Here is an 18461-nt window from a genome sequence, read left to right as displayed (position 1 = left end):
AGGCCATACGATGCCTGCATGAGGACAGCGTATAGTTCTTAAATGGACCGTATTACCTCCTCCGAGCCTGTCTGCGTCGACTCGACGTTAGTATGTAAGTGCCAGCGCGCGATGTGTTGTCCCAAGGACGATATCAGTACAACGCGGTCGCCGTCACTGCTATTGGTACAAGAAGAAGTGGTATGTCCCTGCCATGTCATCCTCACAGGTTTGCTCTCCTTTCGACGGGTGTCCTCCATCGGCTGATCTCGGAATCCACAGGGATTGCTGCGCCATAGCATGCCAAGCTCGACTTGTATGCCGTCAGACTCTCGTCGGTGAGGATCGATACATTCTCATGAGACGGTACAGCCTCGTTTATCTGCTGCGAGACTAGCTGCACTGATAGTTTCTTGCGCGTCGTGTGTCCGGTCGAAGGGCAGACGAAGATCTCGTACGTCTTGACGACCTCTTCCAAGGACATAACCTTGATCGTGGATGCATCCTTTTGCCCTTAGGCGAGTATGAGTGCTTACTGAGATATAGCAAGCTGAATGAGACGTACTTCGCAGGAAATCATAGCATCCTTGGCGAATCTGTGCCCAGAATGAGAGTGTTTCCTCATACAAGTTCTTGGGTCGCTCGAGCAACTTTACAATCAGGCCCTCCTTCTCGGTCTCGAAGTCCTCTTGAGACATTCCTGCTAGGGTGTCTCGGAACTGCTCCAGGAACACTTCCACCCGCTCTTCCAGGTACCACGGGGCTCGGGTGCTCTGGATCTTGAAGCTGAGACCCATCGAGGTAACGACGTCCCACATAGAACTGGAGACGACATAACCTAGTTGCTCCCGGGTCCTCAGTTGGTCGAAAGCCGGTGAGCGGATAATATGTGCGAGGAGGGCTAGAGCGGGGCGAAGTGACTCGTCGGATACTTCGCCGAACTGGCAGTAGTACGACAGGCTGCTATTGAGTTCTTGAACATTCACATGTTGCTTTCGGAGAACGATGTTTGCTCCTTGGCACAACGCTCAGTGTCTGCGATGGATCTTGCTCTTTTATGTGGCTCACCAGGAGAAATGACGAGTGCACGATCCTCGGTCCTCTCGTTAGGAAGGCACGGCCGAGATTGTAAGCTGTCCTCTGTAGCATGTACAAGTGCGATGGCTTGCTATTGGAGCAAATAACATAAGCACGATACGATGACAATCAGTTCACGCGGCAGCAAAACTTACCTCGGCGCGAAGGTTCCCCGTCACAAGCGCTTCCACGTGCACTTTGCTGAGGATCTCTTGATGGTGTCTTCGAACATCCTCGGAGATGACAACTTAAATGAGATGAGAATGTGTAGGACGAAACAAGCAATGTATAGTGTACGTACAGGGTATTTCAGGCAGCTTGTCCGCTGGTGTCCATACCGTCTGTGTGATCGCCCACTCCGCATACTCGTCGGACAGATTGCTCGGCTGCCCGAGACGATGGTTCTCATATAGACGAGTGACCTATGCAGCATACATTGTCAACATCCAGTCTCGACTGAGTTCATCGTCTGCAAGTATACTTACCTGCTCCTTGGCAATCTCCAATCTCTTCGGGTCCACCTGTAAGTCCTTGAGGTATCGTATGACGGTGCCAGCAACGACGTCGAGCTTGTCACTGTATCCGCTGACAGATACTCGGATGCCCTTCTTGTGGTTCGTGATGTCGTAGTTGAATCCCGCGAGGTAGGCATCGTACGCCACCTCTGAAAGAGCATCCTCGACTAGATCGGCTATCATCCTATTGGACACAAGCGATGTGAGAGGAAGGAAGCATAGGATGCACCGCTCTAGTGACAAACCTCGTGAGAACCGCTTGACGAGGCGTGCCATACGCCAGTGGACTACACAATGCAAATAACGTCACCTCTGTTTGTCCATTCAGACCGGAACAGGATACCGACCTTCGTATGTCGATCTTTGCTGACGCCCTGGGCACCCAGAACCGATCGTCTTTCTTGAACCACAGTGTGGACAAGGCGGTGTGATGTATACATGCAGGGGCTGGCGCCGGCTGCGGCGAGAAATGTGAGCAAGACATTGAAACGGCAGGATGGCGCCGACGTACTGTTGGTGTATCCAGCTTCTCAACAGAGAGGTCGTTCGGAATGAACAGGTTGGGGCCAGGTAGATACAATTCCTTGTTGTCACCGGGACTGCGGGGCTGTCAAAGCACCGTCAGCAGCGTCGGCAAACAAGCCAACATGCCACACTAACCTTCCTCAGCAAGTTCTCATCTAGCTTCCGCACGCAATACTCCGCTCCGTACCATCTCTCCTTCTGCCACTCATCCTGTCCAATTTCAGAGTGCTCCAATGCCTCCAACACGACCCTGCCCTTCTCCGGTAGCACGTACGTCTCGAGCAGCTCCCGCACAGCCGCCTCATCCCAGTCCAGGAAGAGCGACGACGCACTGAGGACCTGCGATGGCGGGTACGGACTTGCGAGTTCGCGTGCCAGCCAGCCGACATAGGTATGCGGCTGCGTCTTCTCCTGGAAGCGGAAGTTGATCGCGGACATCCGCCTGAGCTCGTCGAAGTGGTACGGCTCGAGAGTGGACGAGCGGAGGAGCGTGAAGTAGTCATAGAACGCTTCTAGGACTTCCCTGTAGTGTGCTATTGGAGCGAGCCAAATCCGCACGATGCATGTGGGTCAGAGCAGGAAAAGCGAAGGGAGCGGGTGACGTACCGTATCCTTCTCTGGTTAGGTGGCACCTCACTCGCAGATACTGCACGCTCGGATTCTCCGAGCTCACTCCTGAGCTCACCGCGCGGTAATCGACCCAACCCTTCCGTCGCAAATAGGCGCAGACACTCCCGGGTCCCTCGTGTCCCACCAGGTGAGCGAGCACGCGCGCAGGCTTGCTGCGAAAATGTGCTTGTTGGTCCGGAAGCATGAACTTCAGCGTGAGCGCGGTTGTGTCCTTCACCGTCTTGATGTAGACGATCGACTGTATGCGTGGTGAGCTTCGTTCAAAACGATGGTTGTGTGTGACGTACACTCATCTCGGACGGCCCCCAGAGGGGCGTTGTGATCACCGGGCGTGGATCCAGCCCGAGGTTCTTGATGGGAGAGAAGAGGGATACGACAGACGTTGTGAGTTCATCCAAGGACTCTGAGTGAGTGCTCGTGAGCAATGTCGCCCACTATTCTACGACCCGCTCACCTTTTCCGAGGATCGCCAGAGTCATCCGTCCCGCACAGTAATGCACCTTCCACCACTCGACCAGCCGATCGCGTGTCTTTTTCCACACAGGCTGCTCATCATCCACATCACCCTCATCACGCGTTTCCCGTACACCTTCCACCCCGAGCTCCTTCCTCGCCGCCTCCGTAATGCTCTCGACGCTCCCAGTCTGAAATCTAGTATAAGGATGCCCCGGCGTGCCGAGCATCTTGTCGACCATGTACACCCTCCGGCCGTCATTCTGTATGTTCCGCCTGTGCTCGTTATCGACTGCGTAGATCTCCCGCTTTGTCAGGGACTCGGTGAATAGAGGTGAATGAAAGAATGCGGCTAGACGGGGGAGGGCTCCCGAGAGATGGGAGGAGCCGATGGAGAACCAGTAGTTGGTCTGATTCGCTGAAGTGGACGCGTTTTTGGTACCGCCGTGTGACGTTATGTACTAGGACAATTCTCGTCAGAGATGCGCAATGCAAAGACCCAAGGACATACCGCGAAGAAGTCATTCTCCTCTGGGTAAGGTTCGGTTCCCTGGTAGGCGGCCGACAGTCAGTCTAGTACGCATCGCTACTCATCTGTATATTGGCCCGACCTTCAGGAGCATGTGTTCGCAGAAGTGAGCCAGTCCCGGCACGTCATCCTATCGAGCGATCCTGAGGCCGTCATTATCAGACCACTGGGACAGCGGGAATCGCACTCACCGGATCCTGCATGGCTCCCACTTGTACTGTCAAACATGCGGCCGCCTTCTCTGCACTCGCGTCGTGAACCAGCACCGCACGAAGGCCATTGTCCAGGTCGAGCACTCTGTAGTCCCTATCATCTAGGTCTGGTTTCTGGATTGGCTCCTGTAGTACCGCATATGCATGTCTGCCGTCCTCGGAGGATAAGCGTGTCCAACTGGCCATGTTGACACGACCGAAATGAAGACAACGTCTGCAGGTTCTCGTCGTCGGATGCGATCGTCTGGTGGTAGCCAACCACGCAGCAGGAGTCGTGAGTTGTAGTACTTTTGTCGCTGTTGTCGGCAAGACGGCGCTGTTGTATGACGGCCGCTCTGAGGAACAAGAAAGTGCGCGAGGCTCAAGCCGAGTCAAGAGCAACAACTACTTCTATAGCAGCACGGTAGCTTAGATGACGGAGCCTCGTGAGGCAATTGCGCGGGATCCGCGCGTACCGAAATTGGTTTTCGCATTCAAATTCATTCGCGACTAAGTACGAGGGGACTCAGGAGCATGTACGTAAGTCCTACAGTATTCCTAGAGGCAACGAGCGAAGAGGACAGCTCGACGATATATTGTCGTGCTTGACCACTGGCTGGAGTGCACATAAAGCTTCTGGTATTTGTCTTGTGAGCGAATTGACCGAACGAGAAGGCTACTGTACTTTCATACTTTCAGGCTACTACGCGCTCGCTCATCGACCCGAAGTACTTGTACCATAGCACGCCGTTTCCGATGCCTCTCGCAAGTACTACTTGCTCATCGCCAGGCACCAAATCCAGCGCGTTGTCACTCCATTGGACGAGGCCTCCGACTTCATCATCCGTGGACAGGACCAGAGCCTTCACCGGTTTGTCTGCTCTCACGGAGATGCGCTCGCCTGTGCGATTGAATTGCAGCCCCGGATCAGGCGGGTCGATGTACTTGAACGGCTGGGGCCAGTCCGCGTGGCGTGCCAAGATCCCACCGGTCTGTACATCAACCAAACGAGCAGCCACAACTACGGAATGCGATGTCGTTAGGCCAGGCCCAAGTCCGCTGGATGTCGCCGAGGGCGGACATGGGCACGGAATGTGCAAGAGCTCGGTTGATTGATTTGGGTGCAGGATCGCAACCGATTCTTGCTGGTGGGACCATGCGGAGTTCAGATCTACGCATTGTAGAACCAGCTTGACTTGTCGAGGCTGAAGGGTGCTGTTACAGGCCCAGACTTCGATAGTAGCTTCGACAGATCGGAAAGCCCCGAATTCATAGAACTACACAGAAGACTTCAGATCACCGTAACTTTATCAACAACGAGCGAGCGTACCTGCTTGGGTCGGTCGTTCTCGCGGTTCTTGTGCACCTGGGCCATGTGCATGTCAGGATGTTTTCGACAGTGGCGCATAAGTTAAGAACGTACTGATCGCAAGATCCCGACGCTCAGAGGTGCAAGTTCCCTCTTGATGGTGTAATAAACGGGCTTCGCGCGGAGCTAGTACAGGCATGTCATGTATCTCACCCTTGCATTCAATGGCAACAATGTGACTCACGAAGAAGTCTGCGATAGCCCATGATGTAACCGGCCAGCAATCATTGAGCTGCCAGACTAGCGCGCCAGCTGTCTGCAGAAATGTTCGAATAAGAAAGTGCCGGAAAGATGTGGTATGAGACGTACATATTCTTTCCCTTTCCCTTTCCAAGCCCTTCTCCATATTCTGTACGCAAAGCTGACGGCTTCGCTTTGCATAAGCTGCGTATTGTAAACATGACTGACAGGATACAAGTTAGTCGCCACACACACAATGCGTACTGAAGCGATCCTCCCGCTTACGTCTCGAAGTCGCTGGTCACCCTGAAGTTCTCGTTCATCAGGATCGCGAACCGTCGCTCATGATTCCCCGCCCGATTGTGCTGAGCCATCAGCTTGCTCTGCGCATGCCTCTCTTCCGTATTGCCAGCGAGCCAGTAGTCGACGGTCCTGATTTCCGGGAAAGACGGTATGCCAAACTCGCTGTTGTACACACCGTACAGTCAGCTTTCCGCGTTGGAACCACAAAAGACGGCCTTCCGACCTCACGAAACGACCTCCACGTTCGCCGTACTCCTGCCACGGCCGCTCCTTTCCAGCCCATATGTCCCATTGGTGGACGTCCCCTATTGTCGGATCGGTGGTGTCCCATCCTTCTCCGCCGTAGGGTGAGCCGCGATGGTATGGTATAGGCGGGCTGGTCAGCCTCTCCACGACCTCAGGCAGGACCTGCTCATAAATGCGACGTGCGGGGAGTTCCGATATGCCTAAGGCATATCCCGTTTCAATACTGGAACTGAGATGCGATGGACAGGTATACACGTACCTCCCCACTGCAGTACCTGTTGATAGTCTTCGAACAGAGGACGTGTTAGAAGGTGCTCTTCGCCGTAGGGCATTCATCGCACCTTCATTGTTGCCACACAGCAGCACTAGTGAAGGATGTTGTCGCAGGCGCTTGACGTTATCCTCCGCCTCCCTCCGCACGCTCTCCACGAACTCATCATGCGCCGGATATACGCCGCACGCAAACTGAAAGTCCTGCCATACTAGTATGCCCAGCTCTAGAACCAAGAAGCATCAGCATCTGTGCTCGGTACGGGAGTCAAACACTGAATGTTTCACCGTCACAAGTGTCATAGAATACATCTGGCTCGTAGACGCCACCGCCCCAGAGCCTCACCATGTTCTGGTTCCCATCTTTCAGTAGGGCGAGCCACGCTCGGTAGCGTTCGGGTGTGAGCTCCGTGAGGAAGCTGTGAGCTGGGATCCAGTTCGAGCCTGTCCGATATTAGTCGGACACGGCAGAGCGAGAAAACAACGCGACGCACCGCCCATAAACATCCGAACGCCGTTCACTTCAAAGAGGAAGGTCGTCCCTTTGCCGTATTGGTCCGGCTCCTTGAGCGGCTCCTGGATGGATTCTACGCGACGGAACCCGACTCGCGTCGTGACGACGTCAAGCACGGCAGAATCCTTGGAACAAAACGCGTCGTCAGTGAGAGACACGGTGTGATAACGTGACGCATACCTTTGCGAGCAGAGTCACCTCTACAGTATACAGATGCTGTGCACCGTACCCGACTGGCCACCAGAGATCCACTACATCTTGTAGATTCCAAGCTATGACATCATCTGCTTTGCGAAGGGTGCTGCTACCCTCGCTCTGCGGGATAGGGACCACTTCTTGCTTGAGCACGACGTTTGAGCCTTCCTTCATGAGGACCACGCGTACGTTCTGTGCATCCGCAACACGCCCAGAGATCTCGACGTCCACAGCCAGGGAAGGCGCAAGCGATGGGGCGGCCGAGACAGCAGCGCGGGAGTAAAGTGTGGATATGCGCGTAGTGTAGACGACGAGGTTGATGGGTCGGTACGGGCCGCATGTCATGAGTTCCGGGCCCTGCATGGAGTGGATGTACCCGCGTCAACACACGAGTCTGTACATTGGGTATCTCCAAGGACATCAGCTTACCCAATCCCAACTACAGCGAGAGTAAGTCTTGGAGGACCTCTACAAGCCACGAATCACTCACCGCCAACCGTACTGTGCCTTCCTCACGTATACGCGGCTTGGATCACCCAGGTTGGTCGAACCAGCTCGAACGCGACCATACTTTGCTTCAAGTTCCTTTGCGACGAGCCTTGCAGACTTGAAACGGAGGAGAAGGCTGTTCCCATCTGCGTGAAGGGAGGACGCGTCGAGAGGGACCTACGTGGTTCAGTGCTCACGACGAGACCTGGAGACATCAGAGCGCGGAGGAGACTAACTGTGTAGATGCGAAACATATTATCGGTTGAAAGCAATAGATCGCCGTTCTGCTCAGATGGTAAGTCTTTGCCTCTGGACATCGGGTGTTGCTTATACAAAGGCCAACTTGAAGACGGACAAGCCCCGCCGTTTCCGTGCCGTTTTCCCTACTGCACAAGGTTGTAGCTTCACTCACCAGAAAGACGTCGCACACAGTGTCCAATCCCTCGAACTGCAATTCGGCATATGAGACCCCGATCGCGCCCTGAGGCTGCTGAGGCAGCGAGAACGAGCAATAGTAAAGCCATTCCCGTTCCCCCACCCCTGTGCCGTGTCGTCAGCAGAAATCTCGGTGAACAGTGGTGAGAACCTGCATTGTACTTCATGTTCGTTGAAACCAATGAAGGGATCAGGAATACGGCCGGCTTTCACGAGTTCAGCATGGATTTCCGATGGGAAGCTCTGAGCGGCCGTCCAGCGAGAGCCGGGCTGCAGCGCGTCTCGAGGGACCTCATCCAGCGCGGACGCATACAGATTCGCGTCGCGTTCTTTCCAGTACCAGCACCTGTCTAGTGAAACAGTCCGTGAAGCCATGGCGAGAGATGTCGCCTGAGGATGAATGGCATTTCACCGTACTCGTCACGGTCGGCTTCAGATATATCATGCAGCAGTAGTAGCACCTGACTGCCGTGGGGCTCCGTCGCTCAGTCGATAGGCCTACTTTTTATGCAGTAGCATCGGTCATCTGTTCATGTAAAGGATGAGATCTCGCATGAACCTCGGAATTGTCAATTGACGTGTTTGACGACACGTACCTTATGTGGGAGTTTCGCCGGTTTTTCACTCGAAAATGGAAAGTTCAACGCGCGAGGATTGAGAGAGGCACTCTTTCATGACGATTGTCTCGACCATTGGGATAATATGCATGTCGTGGTGAGTGTCACGGTGAACGAGACGGTCCGACAGAGTCGGACAGTGAAAGACAACCAACGACGTCGGTGACACGTGAGCCAGACCAATCGCCGACCAGCTGTGGGCGCTCACAGTGCCGGTCGCCGTCCTAGCCTCCTCCTCCTTACACCTTTCAAGTCTTATCCCAAGTGTAGCTTGTCAATTTCTGCGAACCTCAGCATGCTACGTGGGCATGGATATCGAAATTCATCTTGTATTCTCTTGATGGACGACAGGCGGAACATGCAACGGGACTCAATACCAATGGCAAGGTCGCACCTGTGGCCCGTCAGTCGCGCCATGGATCCTCTGAGTCGGATAACTCGCGCAAGTACCGGCTGTTCTGTCAATTTGGCTGCTTGCTTCCCTTGCTAAACCTTGAAGCTCCCTGAAGGTCTGATAGAAGTGTGTAAGCTGGTGTCAGCTGTGCCGCCTGTACGACATCGATCGTTCATCAAGACGTGCCAACTCAAGTACTCAATAATCGTTATCGCCAGAGCGGTCTAAAGGCCTAGATCAGCGGTGTGTGAAGGCAATGCAAATGACGGGTTGACAAGATGTCGTTTGCCTTCTGGACGCGTGAGTAGCCGACTGGATTTCCAGGCTATCTTGCGCGACACCCACTTTGCCACCGTCGCAACGTCTCTCCAGTCATGACCCATGCTCGACACGAAACAGAGTCCAAGTCGGGGAGAAGAGATGGGTCGATCACAAGCCATTCCAAGACGAGGTAAGTGTCGTGATGAACTTCGGAGAGGCATAGTATGTAAACAGTGTCTGATAATTTGGACCAGGCGCAAACAGTTGGTACGGCGATGGTCCTCCCATAGTAGTGTTCAGTGGATCCCAGAAACCGAGCTTCAGCCGCTACCTCCAACTCTAGCTGATCGAGTCCCCGCGGAATTACACTTCGAGGTCATAAATCGGCTCTCCTGCGATACCCATAGCCTCCAAAGCTGTGCCATGGTGTCGCGAGCCTGGTACCCCCATAGCATTGGCCTGCTGTATCGGCGGATTTACATTGATGGACTGACCAAGTTCAGCTCAATGGCCGTATGTGTCTTCAAGCACGAGCGTGTCAGGATCAGCCTTGCGGACACTGCGGAGCTCAACTTGGACGGCGCATGCATGTCCGATCCGGGGCGCGGTCTAGAGTCTGCATTGGTGGTCCTGGCTTCATTGATGCCTTCTCTGCAGAAGCTTACGCTCTGCGAGTGTCTCCCTTGTCCGCTTCACAAGTCATTCTATACAGCCCTGCGGGCGTGCAAGAGCGTAACCGACTTGACACTGTGTGGCATCGCGCTCGAGGACCATCGCGTACTGCTCAGAGTCTTGCAGTGCGGTTTCCCACAACTCCGCCGGGTTGCTTTTGAAGGCAACTTTCGAATCACTCACTCCGGACCACGGCAGTCCGTCAGCCCAACACGTTTCCTTCACGGCGGTGCCAATCCTTCACAGCTGAAGCAACTACGTATCAGCATCTCGGGAAAATCTGTCGTCATTCCCCTGATCGAGCTGTTCACCGTCTCATCTCTTCACACATCTCTCGAAACTTTAGAAACTCGCGTCGCAGAGGAGCATGTCACGGCACTCAATCAGTTCCTCCAAGGACTGGGGCCGACCTTGCACCGCTTCCGAGAGCTCCCCTCCCTGAATGATCATTGTATGTACCTTCAGCACATGATTGTCTCCAGAAGAACGGACTGTTTAACTGTTCAACAGTTGCTCACCTCGACCTGTATCACAACACCTCTCTACGTAGTGTCGTCCTGTACATTGGACATCACTCACTCGACGGCATCGACACTGTACTCCAATTAACTCGTGCCCTATCCAGTCTCGCGAGTCCGCATTTGACGCGGATCGTCCTCCAATGCAGCGACCACCCGGAATCCTGGAAGACCGCGACCGTCCGATCTTTCGGCACTGCAGACCTGCGCCCGTTACACGCAGTGATGGCCAGCCCTGTCTTCGATGACTTGGATACGGTTGAGGTGGACGTATGTCGGAGGAAGTCCCAGGATGTAGTGACTGCTCTGTCGAACTTACTCGCCCCTTGGGCAGTCCGCGGTTTGATTAGATTCGTGTGACACAGACGCCTTTATGTATCCCAATGGACAATATGGCCGAGGGCTCCCTTGCCTTTTGATATCAGGCGGCGACTCCGCGAGTATGGGACATCATATATGAATTGTTCGAACGTATATCGCTTTGACGAACTGCATTGGGGCATGCGAATGTCTAGAGTCTATTTGGGTGAAAGTCTGTCCATGCCGCGTACGAACAGTAGAGTGATAGTAACCGAGCGAAAGTGCAGTTTGAAATGAGCGTGAGCAAGAAGAGAGTGCCGGCCGTAGCCGTATCGAGCGATATGTTACACAAACCTGAATTCCGACCATGTAAACCTATCAAAGAACGGGAGTATAGGCTCTTAGAGCCTGTTCAAGAACCGCAACGGCAGTCTCAGATCGAGCTTGCCCGTGCATGCCAACCAAGTAGCAGCAAGGCCGGCGAGGGCGATGACAGCGCCGTAGCTCAGCTTCGTGGCGAGCGGCATGCTGCCGTCACGCGGAGGAAGCGTGGGCTTCAGGAGCGCATTGAGGAGTCGGAACGCACTCTTCTGCAATACCAGCTTCATCCGTGGGTTTACGCTTGAGTGGAGTAACATGACTTACGTTGTACGGCGTGTAGCGTGCCGCCATCAGTGCGGGATCCAACCAGCCAGGGGAGTCTGTCGTGCAGCGCTTGTGCGTAAATGTGTCGAAGATGTACTTGCCCGTGGTGCAACCGGCTAAAGACGGCCGGTGTCATGAGCGGAACGACGACGATCATGATACAATTCTACTCACTGCCACTACCACCAACACCGCCGAAGGGCATGCCATACGCTGCAACATATATTTGTAAAAGGAGTGAGCTCTCAACACGGACGGACGTACCCATGACATGCAGTATGGTATCGTTTGCGGCCGCCGTACCGCTGCGAGTGTTGCTGAAGACTGAGACGTACATTTTGAATCAAGACGGCAATTGATCAGACAAAAGAAAAACAAACCCTTCTCCTTGAACGCCGAGTTATTCGTGAAAACGTAGATGTTGAGTGGGTGGTCCCTAATGACAGTTGACTTAGCATGCGTCATAACGAGGTGAGATCACTCACCGTTCATTGATGAACTCGATAGCTTCATCTACGTCCTTCACCGGCACGACCGGAAGGAACGGTGCAAACAGTTCCTCGCTCATCAACGAATCGTCTCCGCGAACATCCTTGATCAGCGTCGGCGCGGCATACTTGGTCTCCATATCGACCTCGCCACCGAAGACAATCGTGCCCTTTGTATTGTCGATAAGGGCCTTGACCCGCGCTGCGTGGCTTTCATTCACCATCCTTGTGACCTGACCGGACACCTTCGGGTCGATCGGGTGGAGCTCGTAGTACGCGTTTTTCAGCGCCTCGACGAAGGTTTCTTGGAACCATTCCGGAACGAGGACGTAGTCCGGCGACAGACACAACTGTGGCTCATGTGAGATCTTATCACCATGCGCGGAGCGTTTGACAGACGTACCTGCCCTGCATTGACGAGCTTGCCCCACATGATACGCTTAGCTGCGGTCTTGACATCGCACTTCGGGTCGATGACACACGGCGATTTGCCACCAAGCTAAGAATAATTAGAAAGTCAGTATTTATATCTGTTGCCCGCACCGTAGTTGTGCCTACCTCAAGCGTGACCGGAGTGAGATGCCGCGCTGCGGCAGCGAGAACGACTCGCGCGACACGGCCTCCACCCGTGTAGAGAACTGCGATACCATAAGGCCTAATTGAGTATACCATCGGCCGTGAATGGGTGAATCGTCTCACTATGGTCAAATGGGAGTTCGAGAATCTGGAAACGAAGTGCCTCAGTCAGTATGTAAATGTAATTCAAAGTGAAGGGGCTACCTTAGTCGTTTCCGGTATCCCGCCGTTCACGACTTGATATAGTTCCGGGTCGAGATACCTCGGAACGAGCTCTGTGAGCAGCGCAGCCATTGCCGGAGAAAGCTCCGATGGTTTCATCAGCACCGCGTTCCCCGAGGCTATAGCGCCCGCCTGCGCGCACAAGGCAGAAACCGTGAGTTACTTTGAAACAAGTCGGCGATAGCAGGAACGCGACTCGCACCAGTGGGCAAAGAAGGAGGTACAGCGGATAATTGAAGGGGCTGATTAGTAGAACGACGCCCTTCGACTCGTTTCTGATCGTGGGAGACATGGCGAACCAAAGCCATGAGAAAGGAGCTTTCTCAGGGGCCGCCCACTTCTCGACGTTGTCGTACGCCTCCTTCAGCTCACCAAGGGTGCCGTTGAGTTCAAGCCTGCGGTACAACGTGAATGAACGGAGTTAATGTCTACGGCGCAAACCACACGTACAGCTGAGCCTCCTCGCGTGGACGCCCAAGATCAGCGAAGAAAGCATCCTTGATACGCTCCCAGTTGTCCTCGACGAGGTAACAAAGGTTCAGGAGCTGCTGTTTGCGGAACGCAATGGACTTTGTCTTGCCCGTGCGGAACGCCCTCCGCAGGTCCTGGTGAATCTGCCACAAGGTCAGCGAGTTGACACCAGTGATACAAAGGGACACTTACCTGTGGAATGTCGTCCACTGTGGTGTATTTGAGCGACATGGTCGAAGGTTTTCTGGCCGTCAGGGGGGATTGAATAGAGGAGCTGGCGGTCCGTACCTTAAGTACGTGTCAAGCCGCTCGCTTAGCCGCAAGCTGCAATCGAATATGATCCGCACTGTTGATCTGGATGTTTGCTTCTATCAGGGCCGCAGAAGGAATATTACGTGGAAGCTAGGACGAAACCCGTTAGCGAGAGACGCCACGTCCGATGACGGCGGTTCTACATCCCGAGCACTCCGAGAATTGTGGGTCCAGGAGGACAGCACCACATGCTAGCTATCGACAGTCACATCTCTGACCGATCATGCAATGTAGATCTTATGCTCAACGAACAGGAGTGCTATGCGAACTCACTGTATGGACACGCCGATGTTACGATGTCCCGACCACACATGGCCGCCTAGAAGACTTCTTGATGAGCAGTCGAGTGCTGAGAAAAAGATGATGTGACCGTCTGTGTCAGTTAATTCGTCGAGTGTGGTCTTCTCCGCATGCTGCGGCGAGTTTCACGGGGGCTTTCGAGTCTTCTTGTGAACGGAACGAATCCATTATAATACGGTGCTGGCCTGAAACTCGAAATTTCGCTCACGGACTGGACAGTGGACGTCGTTCAATCGCGCGAGCAATGAGAAAGTGCTGTTCCGTTGTCACATCGGCCTTTGTGATTCGCCGCTGGCAGGATGTGGCTGGCGACCCGGATGCCTCTGAATCAGGCACAGGGCCTCCACCGTAGTCTCCCCAAGCAGACGTAGACAATTCCTTCAACCTTCGTGCCTCAGGATATCCTCTCCACCGTCTCGAAGCCATATCATTCGGATCCGTGCCCCGCCGCCTAAGCCGTGACAGGCCAATATAATGTAGGAATAGATACAACGTATCAGAAGATTAAGACGCAGCGCGTGAACGCATTCAATTGACAACATACCAAGACAACAATGGCGACGCACTCAGGAATTGCGGGGGTAAGGACGGAGAAGACCTTGATTGCCCTTGACTGGAGTCGTGACATTAATGCTACCTCGACCCTTCATACACATGACCGACACATCCTTCACAAGAGGGGACGACCTTTGACTGTACGCGAACTTGAGAGGTCAGAACGACCTGGGCCAAATCGTAGGCCATGCCAGTGAAGCATCAATTGTCGCCGTCAGAACCGAATACGCGTTGGCGTTATGTTGCGACGATCCCCGTAGTTGCACATCGACCAGAAGCCGGGATCGTCGACGTGAAGGAACTCGAAGGCGCAGCGGCATAGTGCGGCCAACACACTGACGAGGAGGAGGAGGAGGACAGCCGGGCAACAGCCGGGCAGCCTCTACCGTACGATGACGTAAGCACGCGGCGAGCGCCACTGGCATCCATTGGTCCTCCTCTGATCCTCCTCCTCCTCCTTAGCTCTTTTTGTTCTCAGCTGGTTGAGGACTTTTGCGATACGCCGTTCTTAGTCCATCCCCTTGTACCTAGTGAGCGCTGTCGCCGTCAAGAAGTCGAGACGCGCGTGCGCTATCGGCCGGTGGCTAAATGGACCCCCCTCCTCCTCCTCCTCCTCCGCTCGGTTTGACCTATGGAACTAAATTCTCGCTGATAGGCTAAGGTAGTGTGGCGATGCCGGTACCGGTGGAGATTAGGAAATACGCACTGTTAGTAATTCGTGAGTATCTGTAACTCTGATATGGAGCCTGGAATCCGATTGGCGGTGCAGCCTGACATACTGAACTGAACGCGCGAACGCGCGAAAGTGTAGGGGCGTCTATCCACTCTACAGTCATGTCGACATCATGATGTTAGTGCATGGCTCTTCAACGATAGTCGGTGCTTTGCTGAGAAACGGGACGAGGGGCCAATTAATGCTCGAATGCTTGGTACGTGCGCAGATTACTCAGCTAAGGTCGTATGAGCACCTGATTACGGTACGGGTCTAGGAGAGTGAATGTGAACGGGTATACATGGTAATCACCGCGACAGGAGCCTTGTTCCCGAAGCATGTGGTGTAGACAATCGGAACATTGTCAGGACATATGCCGATGTTACACAACTTGAATGCGGTGGAGCATAGCGAACTTCCGCGTAGTACGCATCTGGCCTTGATGCATACTCTGCAGAGTGCGGAGAAAGTCTCCGGTTAACTGGCATGTGGTGACCAGCAAGTACGCAGAGTCTTCACAGCGAGAGATGGGGGGGGGGGGGGGGATAAGTGTCATTCAGTGAGTCATTGCGTGGTCTATGTGTATTCTCTGTGTCCTAATTTCGACTCAATCCCCGATGATTCTATCAACCTCGCCGGGACTTCTCCGCTCCAGACATTCTCGACAGCGAGCGCATCACACATTTCCATGTCCAGCATGGCTTCTGCTCACCGTGCACAGTGTGCTTTGTACGTGTATGTGACGTCGTAGGCTCGATGTCATCCACTGGACGCGCTTGGATGGTCAGCAAGTCACGAGAAGCCGAACATCCAGGCGCATGGGCTATGGTGAAACGCTGCTTGAAAAACTGTCGATGGATGTACCAGTGCCAGGCCACCCCCACGAAGCCGTGAATGCCGAAGTACAGGGATGTCTGAGTACCCGGCATGCATCGATTCCTTGCTGTCACTGATTATATGATTCCTCATCTGTTATAGTGCGAGCTGGTTCGCTAGAATGCGGCATAGTCATCTAACCCACCTAGGCCCGACATGCCTTCCCTCTCCGTGTCTGAGTCCGAACTTCTCGCGCTGTTCACTGAGAGTATTGCCTATGGTATCCATCTCGTGACGTTTCTTGGGTGTATTTCCACTTGCTTTCTCCGTTCCAGACGTTCTGTTTCGAAGGCTACGTATTGGCCTTGGGTATTTGTGGCTATCTCTCTCTTCATTCTGGGTAGCGTTCACGTCTCTTTGCTGTGTTTCCATAACGTCCTGGCCTTCATCTTCCAACATGGACCGGATGGGGCCGATGCAGAGTTCGAAAGGTTGTCAAGCTGGGTGTACGGGCTACAAGTAAGGAATCGGCTGTTTCTTGTGTTCTTGAGTCATGTTGACCGTGCTCTGCTAGTACTCGTGCTTTTATCTCATCATAGCGTTCTCCGACGCAGCGCTGGTGCGGGTGGTCTGTGCCAGTAGCAGTCGTGGTCAGATACTGATGGAAGCTTCAGATATACCGCTGTTGGCTAATATACAAATTCTCCCAGTGGAGAATCATCGTTATCTCAGTGCCGATAGGCACTTGGTTCGCCTCGACAACTTGCGCCGCTATGATTATTTTCGAATTATTGACTCGCCAAGAATCAACAACTTTGCCACGGATGATATATAGCAGGCCCTTTATGACCGGCCTCCTCGCCATACAGCTTGTGCAAAACGTTATGACTACAGGTGAGCATAGGACACGGTCATTGGCATTATTCATTTCATCCAGTCATCTAGGACTTACCGTGTGGCGTTTATGGGACATACACAGGCAAACGGCACCGTTTCTTGCCCCGACTCAAGGGGCCTCTGGTGGCATCGGCTTCAATGTCGTAGTCGTGGTTCTTATTGAATCTGCGCTCATCTACACGCTCACAATCATCGTGATGTCTGTCACGTACGTCCTGCAGTCCAATGTCTACTCCTGTGCGGCCGACGTGGTAAGTGAGGTTTCTACTTATCACGCTATACATCCAATGACGGAGGAATGATAGAGCATGCAAGTAGCAGGGATATGCTTCGATCTCGTACTCACGCGGATATGGAACGGGGTCGCGACTGAGCAAATACAGTCAACCGCGCGGACAACCCATTCAATGCACATTCAGTACCGAAACAACCGACAGCCACTGCGGCGTAGCATGCCGCCTTCCTTACTCGCAAGCAGTCCTGATCCGGAGCCCATGACTGCCACGAGCCGGGAGCCCATGCTACCATGGTCTGGCGGCGGCGCAGTCGACTCGCCCGGGAGGCTTGGGATAGGAGCAACGAGGTAGATGAACGGATTATGCTACAACGAGCTCCCCGGCTGAGGTTTTCTGCAGAAACCGTTGCGTGTCGATGCCGAACATACTCACGTCCTCAGACAAGACATAGCCCCGGGCATGAATAGGTCCCCTTCTGCGGGCAGTGTACGTTGATCAATCGCATCGCATGGCTCTCATGTCAAAATGACCGCGACACAAGTTCCATGATTTATTTCCGTACTTACAATGCTGAATGAAAGCACATTTCGTGAAAGCCAACCGCAAGTCGTTAATACTGACGTGACCAGTGATCATGGAACCGTCCATGTCTACCCCAGATGGCAAGTTGATGAACATTGCGGCGATTTCCTGCAGCTCCGAATTCGTTCCTAGTTCTGCATCAAGCTACTGCGGGTATGGCCCTACCCTGCATCATCTGTCTATCTGTTTCGACGAGGCTGTCCCATTCGCTGGCGCGTGGGGAGTTTAAGCGCAGAGAACGGACACGACACTCCAGGTATAAGCCCAGCTCGGCCTCTCACAAGAAACAGGTGAGCCTACCTCGTTGGAATTCTCGTTTATACTATCACTGACAACTTCGAGCTTCAACTTGAAGTGTACATCGGGCGCGGGCCGCTTTATCATGACGTATAGCCTGAGAAGGGATCACCCGGAGATACGCACGGCGGTGCTATGAACAAGAATGACCAAAGCGGGCATCTCTTGCCGATCAATCTTTGGGAGCACGTCAATGGTGCTTCATTTACTAGTGATCTAGTGGTCTCAGTGTGTGGGCAGTATAGTCACACATCACGGAACAACTGCTAAGTTACAGTACTGCCGGACTCGGACTCACCTCGTCTGACCCCGAGTCGGAACGTACTCGAGCTCATACTCTCATCGCAGCGCTCTACGACATTACAAATGCGATACTAAACTCCATCATGTACTGACCGCAAGATGTACCATGGAGTCTGGACTGACCGTAAGTGAATTGTTCCGGCACTGACGCTGTCCGGACCCAGGGGCAGCGATTACACCTCCGGGCAAGCTTCCTCATGATAGACATTGACAGGGGAGATCTTGCAGTGAGGTGATCGTTTACATGCCTGCCATGCATGATGGTATATACGTCGTGCGGGACTAGCTTAGTAGCTACGCCGAAAGCCGGCTACACTGGCCGCAATACAAAACATACAGTGCCGGTACCGTATCGTAATCTGTCTCACTGACAGTTCAGTGATGTCG

At 53.7% G+C, this 18461-nt stretch overlaps 5 protein-coding genes across 5 annotated transcripts; 2 read left to right on the top strand and 3 right to left on the bottom strand.

The window, feature by feature from the left end:
- Positions 1 to 111: 111 nt before the first annotated feature.
- On the bottom strand, positions 112 to 4346 carry C8Q71DRAFT_305061 (LuxS/MPP-like metallohydrolase). The gene is made up of 16 exons (XM_047917688.1): positions 3900 to 4346; positions 3791 to 3838; positions 3691 to 3729; positions 3181 to 3640; positions 3014 to 3129; positions 2703 to 2964; positions 2232 to 2629; positions 2083 to 2178; positions 1919 to 2028; positions 1817 to 1858; positions 1542 to 1755; positions 1358 to 1478; positions 1212 to 1303; positions 1048 to 1147; positions 545 to 994; positions 112 to 492 (listed from the first exon to the last, which is right to left on the bottom strand). Exons 1-16 carry the CDS (start codon positions 4104 to 4106, stop codon positions 203 to 205), a joined length of 3045 nt encoding a protein of 1014 aa, XP_047774598.1. The 5' UTR covers positions 4107 to 4346; the 3' UTR covers positions 112 to 202.
- A 28-nt stretch (positions 4347 to 4374) lies between these two features.
- C8Q71DRAFT_782705 (glycoside hydrolase superfamily) lies at positions 4375 to 8617 on the bottom strand. Its single transcript, XM_047924942.1, has 19 exons — positions 8497 to 8617; positions 8056 to 8426; positions 7878 to 8005; positions 7702 to 7749; positions 7467 to 7642; positions 7406 to 7415; positions 6962 to 7333; positions 6762 to 6906; positions 6556 to 6711; positions 6339 to 6494; positions 6257 to 6283; positions 5975 to 6197; positions 5734 to 5913; positions 5578 to 5671; positions 5453 to 5524; positions 5323 to 5394; positions 5230 to 5265; positions 4593 to 5176; positions 4375 to 4535 (listed from the first exon to the last, which is right to left on the bottom strand). The coding sequence occupies exons 2-18, from the start codon at positions 8273 to 8275 to the stop codon at positions 4595 to 4597; spliced, it is 2697 nt and encodes an 898-aa protein (XP_047774597.1). The 5' UTR covers positions 8276 to 8426; positions 8497 to 8617; the 3' UTR covers positions 4375 to 4535; positions 4593 to 4594.
- A 453-nt stretch (positions 8618 to 9070) lies between these two features.
- Positions 9071 to 10812, top strand: C8Q71DRAFT_304939 (uncharacterized protein). The gene is made up of 3 exons (XM_047917686.1): positions 9071 to 9362; positions 9427 to 10295; positions 10355 to 10812. The coding sequence occupies exons 1-3, from the start codon at positions 9286 to 9288 to the stop codon at positions 10720 to 10722; spliced, it is 1314 nt and encodes a 437-aa protein (XP_047774596.1). The 5' UTR covers positions 9071 to 9285; the 3' UTR covers positions 10723 to 10812.
- A 1-nt stretch (position 10813) lies between these two features.
- C8Q71DRAFT_304916 (aldehyde dehydrogenase) lies at positions 10814 to 13341 on the bottom strand. Its single transcript, XM_047917685.1, has 13 exons — positions 13257 to 13341; positions 13044 to 13207; positions 12796 to 12988; positions 12576 to 12725; positions 12495 to 12519; positions 12354 to 12433; positions 12199 to 12294; positions 11793 to 12145; positions 11688 to 11743; positions 11572 to 11631; positions 11482 to 11520; positions 11308 to 11423; positions 10814 to 11252 (listed from the first exon to the last, which is right to left on the bottom strand). Exons 1-13 carry the CDS (start codon positions 13293 to 13295, stop codon positions 11064 to 11066), a joined length of 1560 nt encoding a protein of 519 aa, XP_047774595.1. The 5' UTR covers positions 13296 to 13341; the 3' UTR covers positions 10814 to 11063.
- A 2257-nt stretch (positions 13342 to 15598) lies between these two features.
- Positions 15599 to 17487, top strand: C8Q71DRAFT_782682 (uncharacterized protein). Its single transcript, XM_047924941.1, has 7 exons — positions 15599 to 16278; positions 16334 to 16378; positions 16434 to 16653; positions 16705 to 16907; positions 16962 to 17239; positions 17292 to 17378; positions 17434 to 17487. Exons 1-6 carry the CDS (start codon positions 15976 to 15978, stop codon positions 17341 to 17343), a joined length of 1101 nt encoding a protein of 366 aa, XP_047774594.1. The 5' UTR covers positions 15599 to 15975; the 3' UTR covers positions 17344 to 17378; positions 17434 to 17487.
- The last annotated feature ends 974 nt before the right edge of the window (positions 17488 to 18461 follow it).

The sequence above is a fragment of the Rhodofomes roseus genome, assembly GCF_022264815.1.
Source record: "Rhodofomes roseus strain CIRM-BRFM 1785 chromosome Unknown C8Q71scaffold_26, whole genome shotgun sequence".
In the NCBI taxonomy this organism is placed as follows: domain Eukaryota; kingdom Fungi; phylum Basidiomycota; class Agaricomycetes; order Polyporales; family Fomitopsidaceae; genus Rhodofomes; species Rhodofomes roseus.
This window is presented reverse-complemented; position numbering and strand designations above follow the sequence as displayed.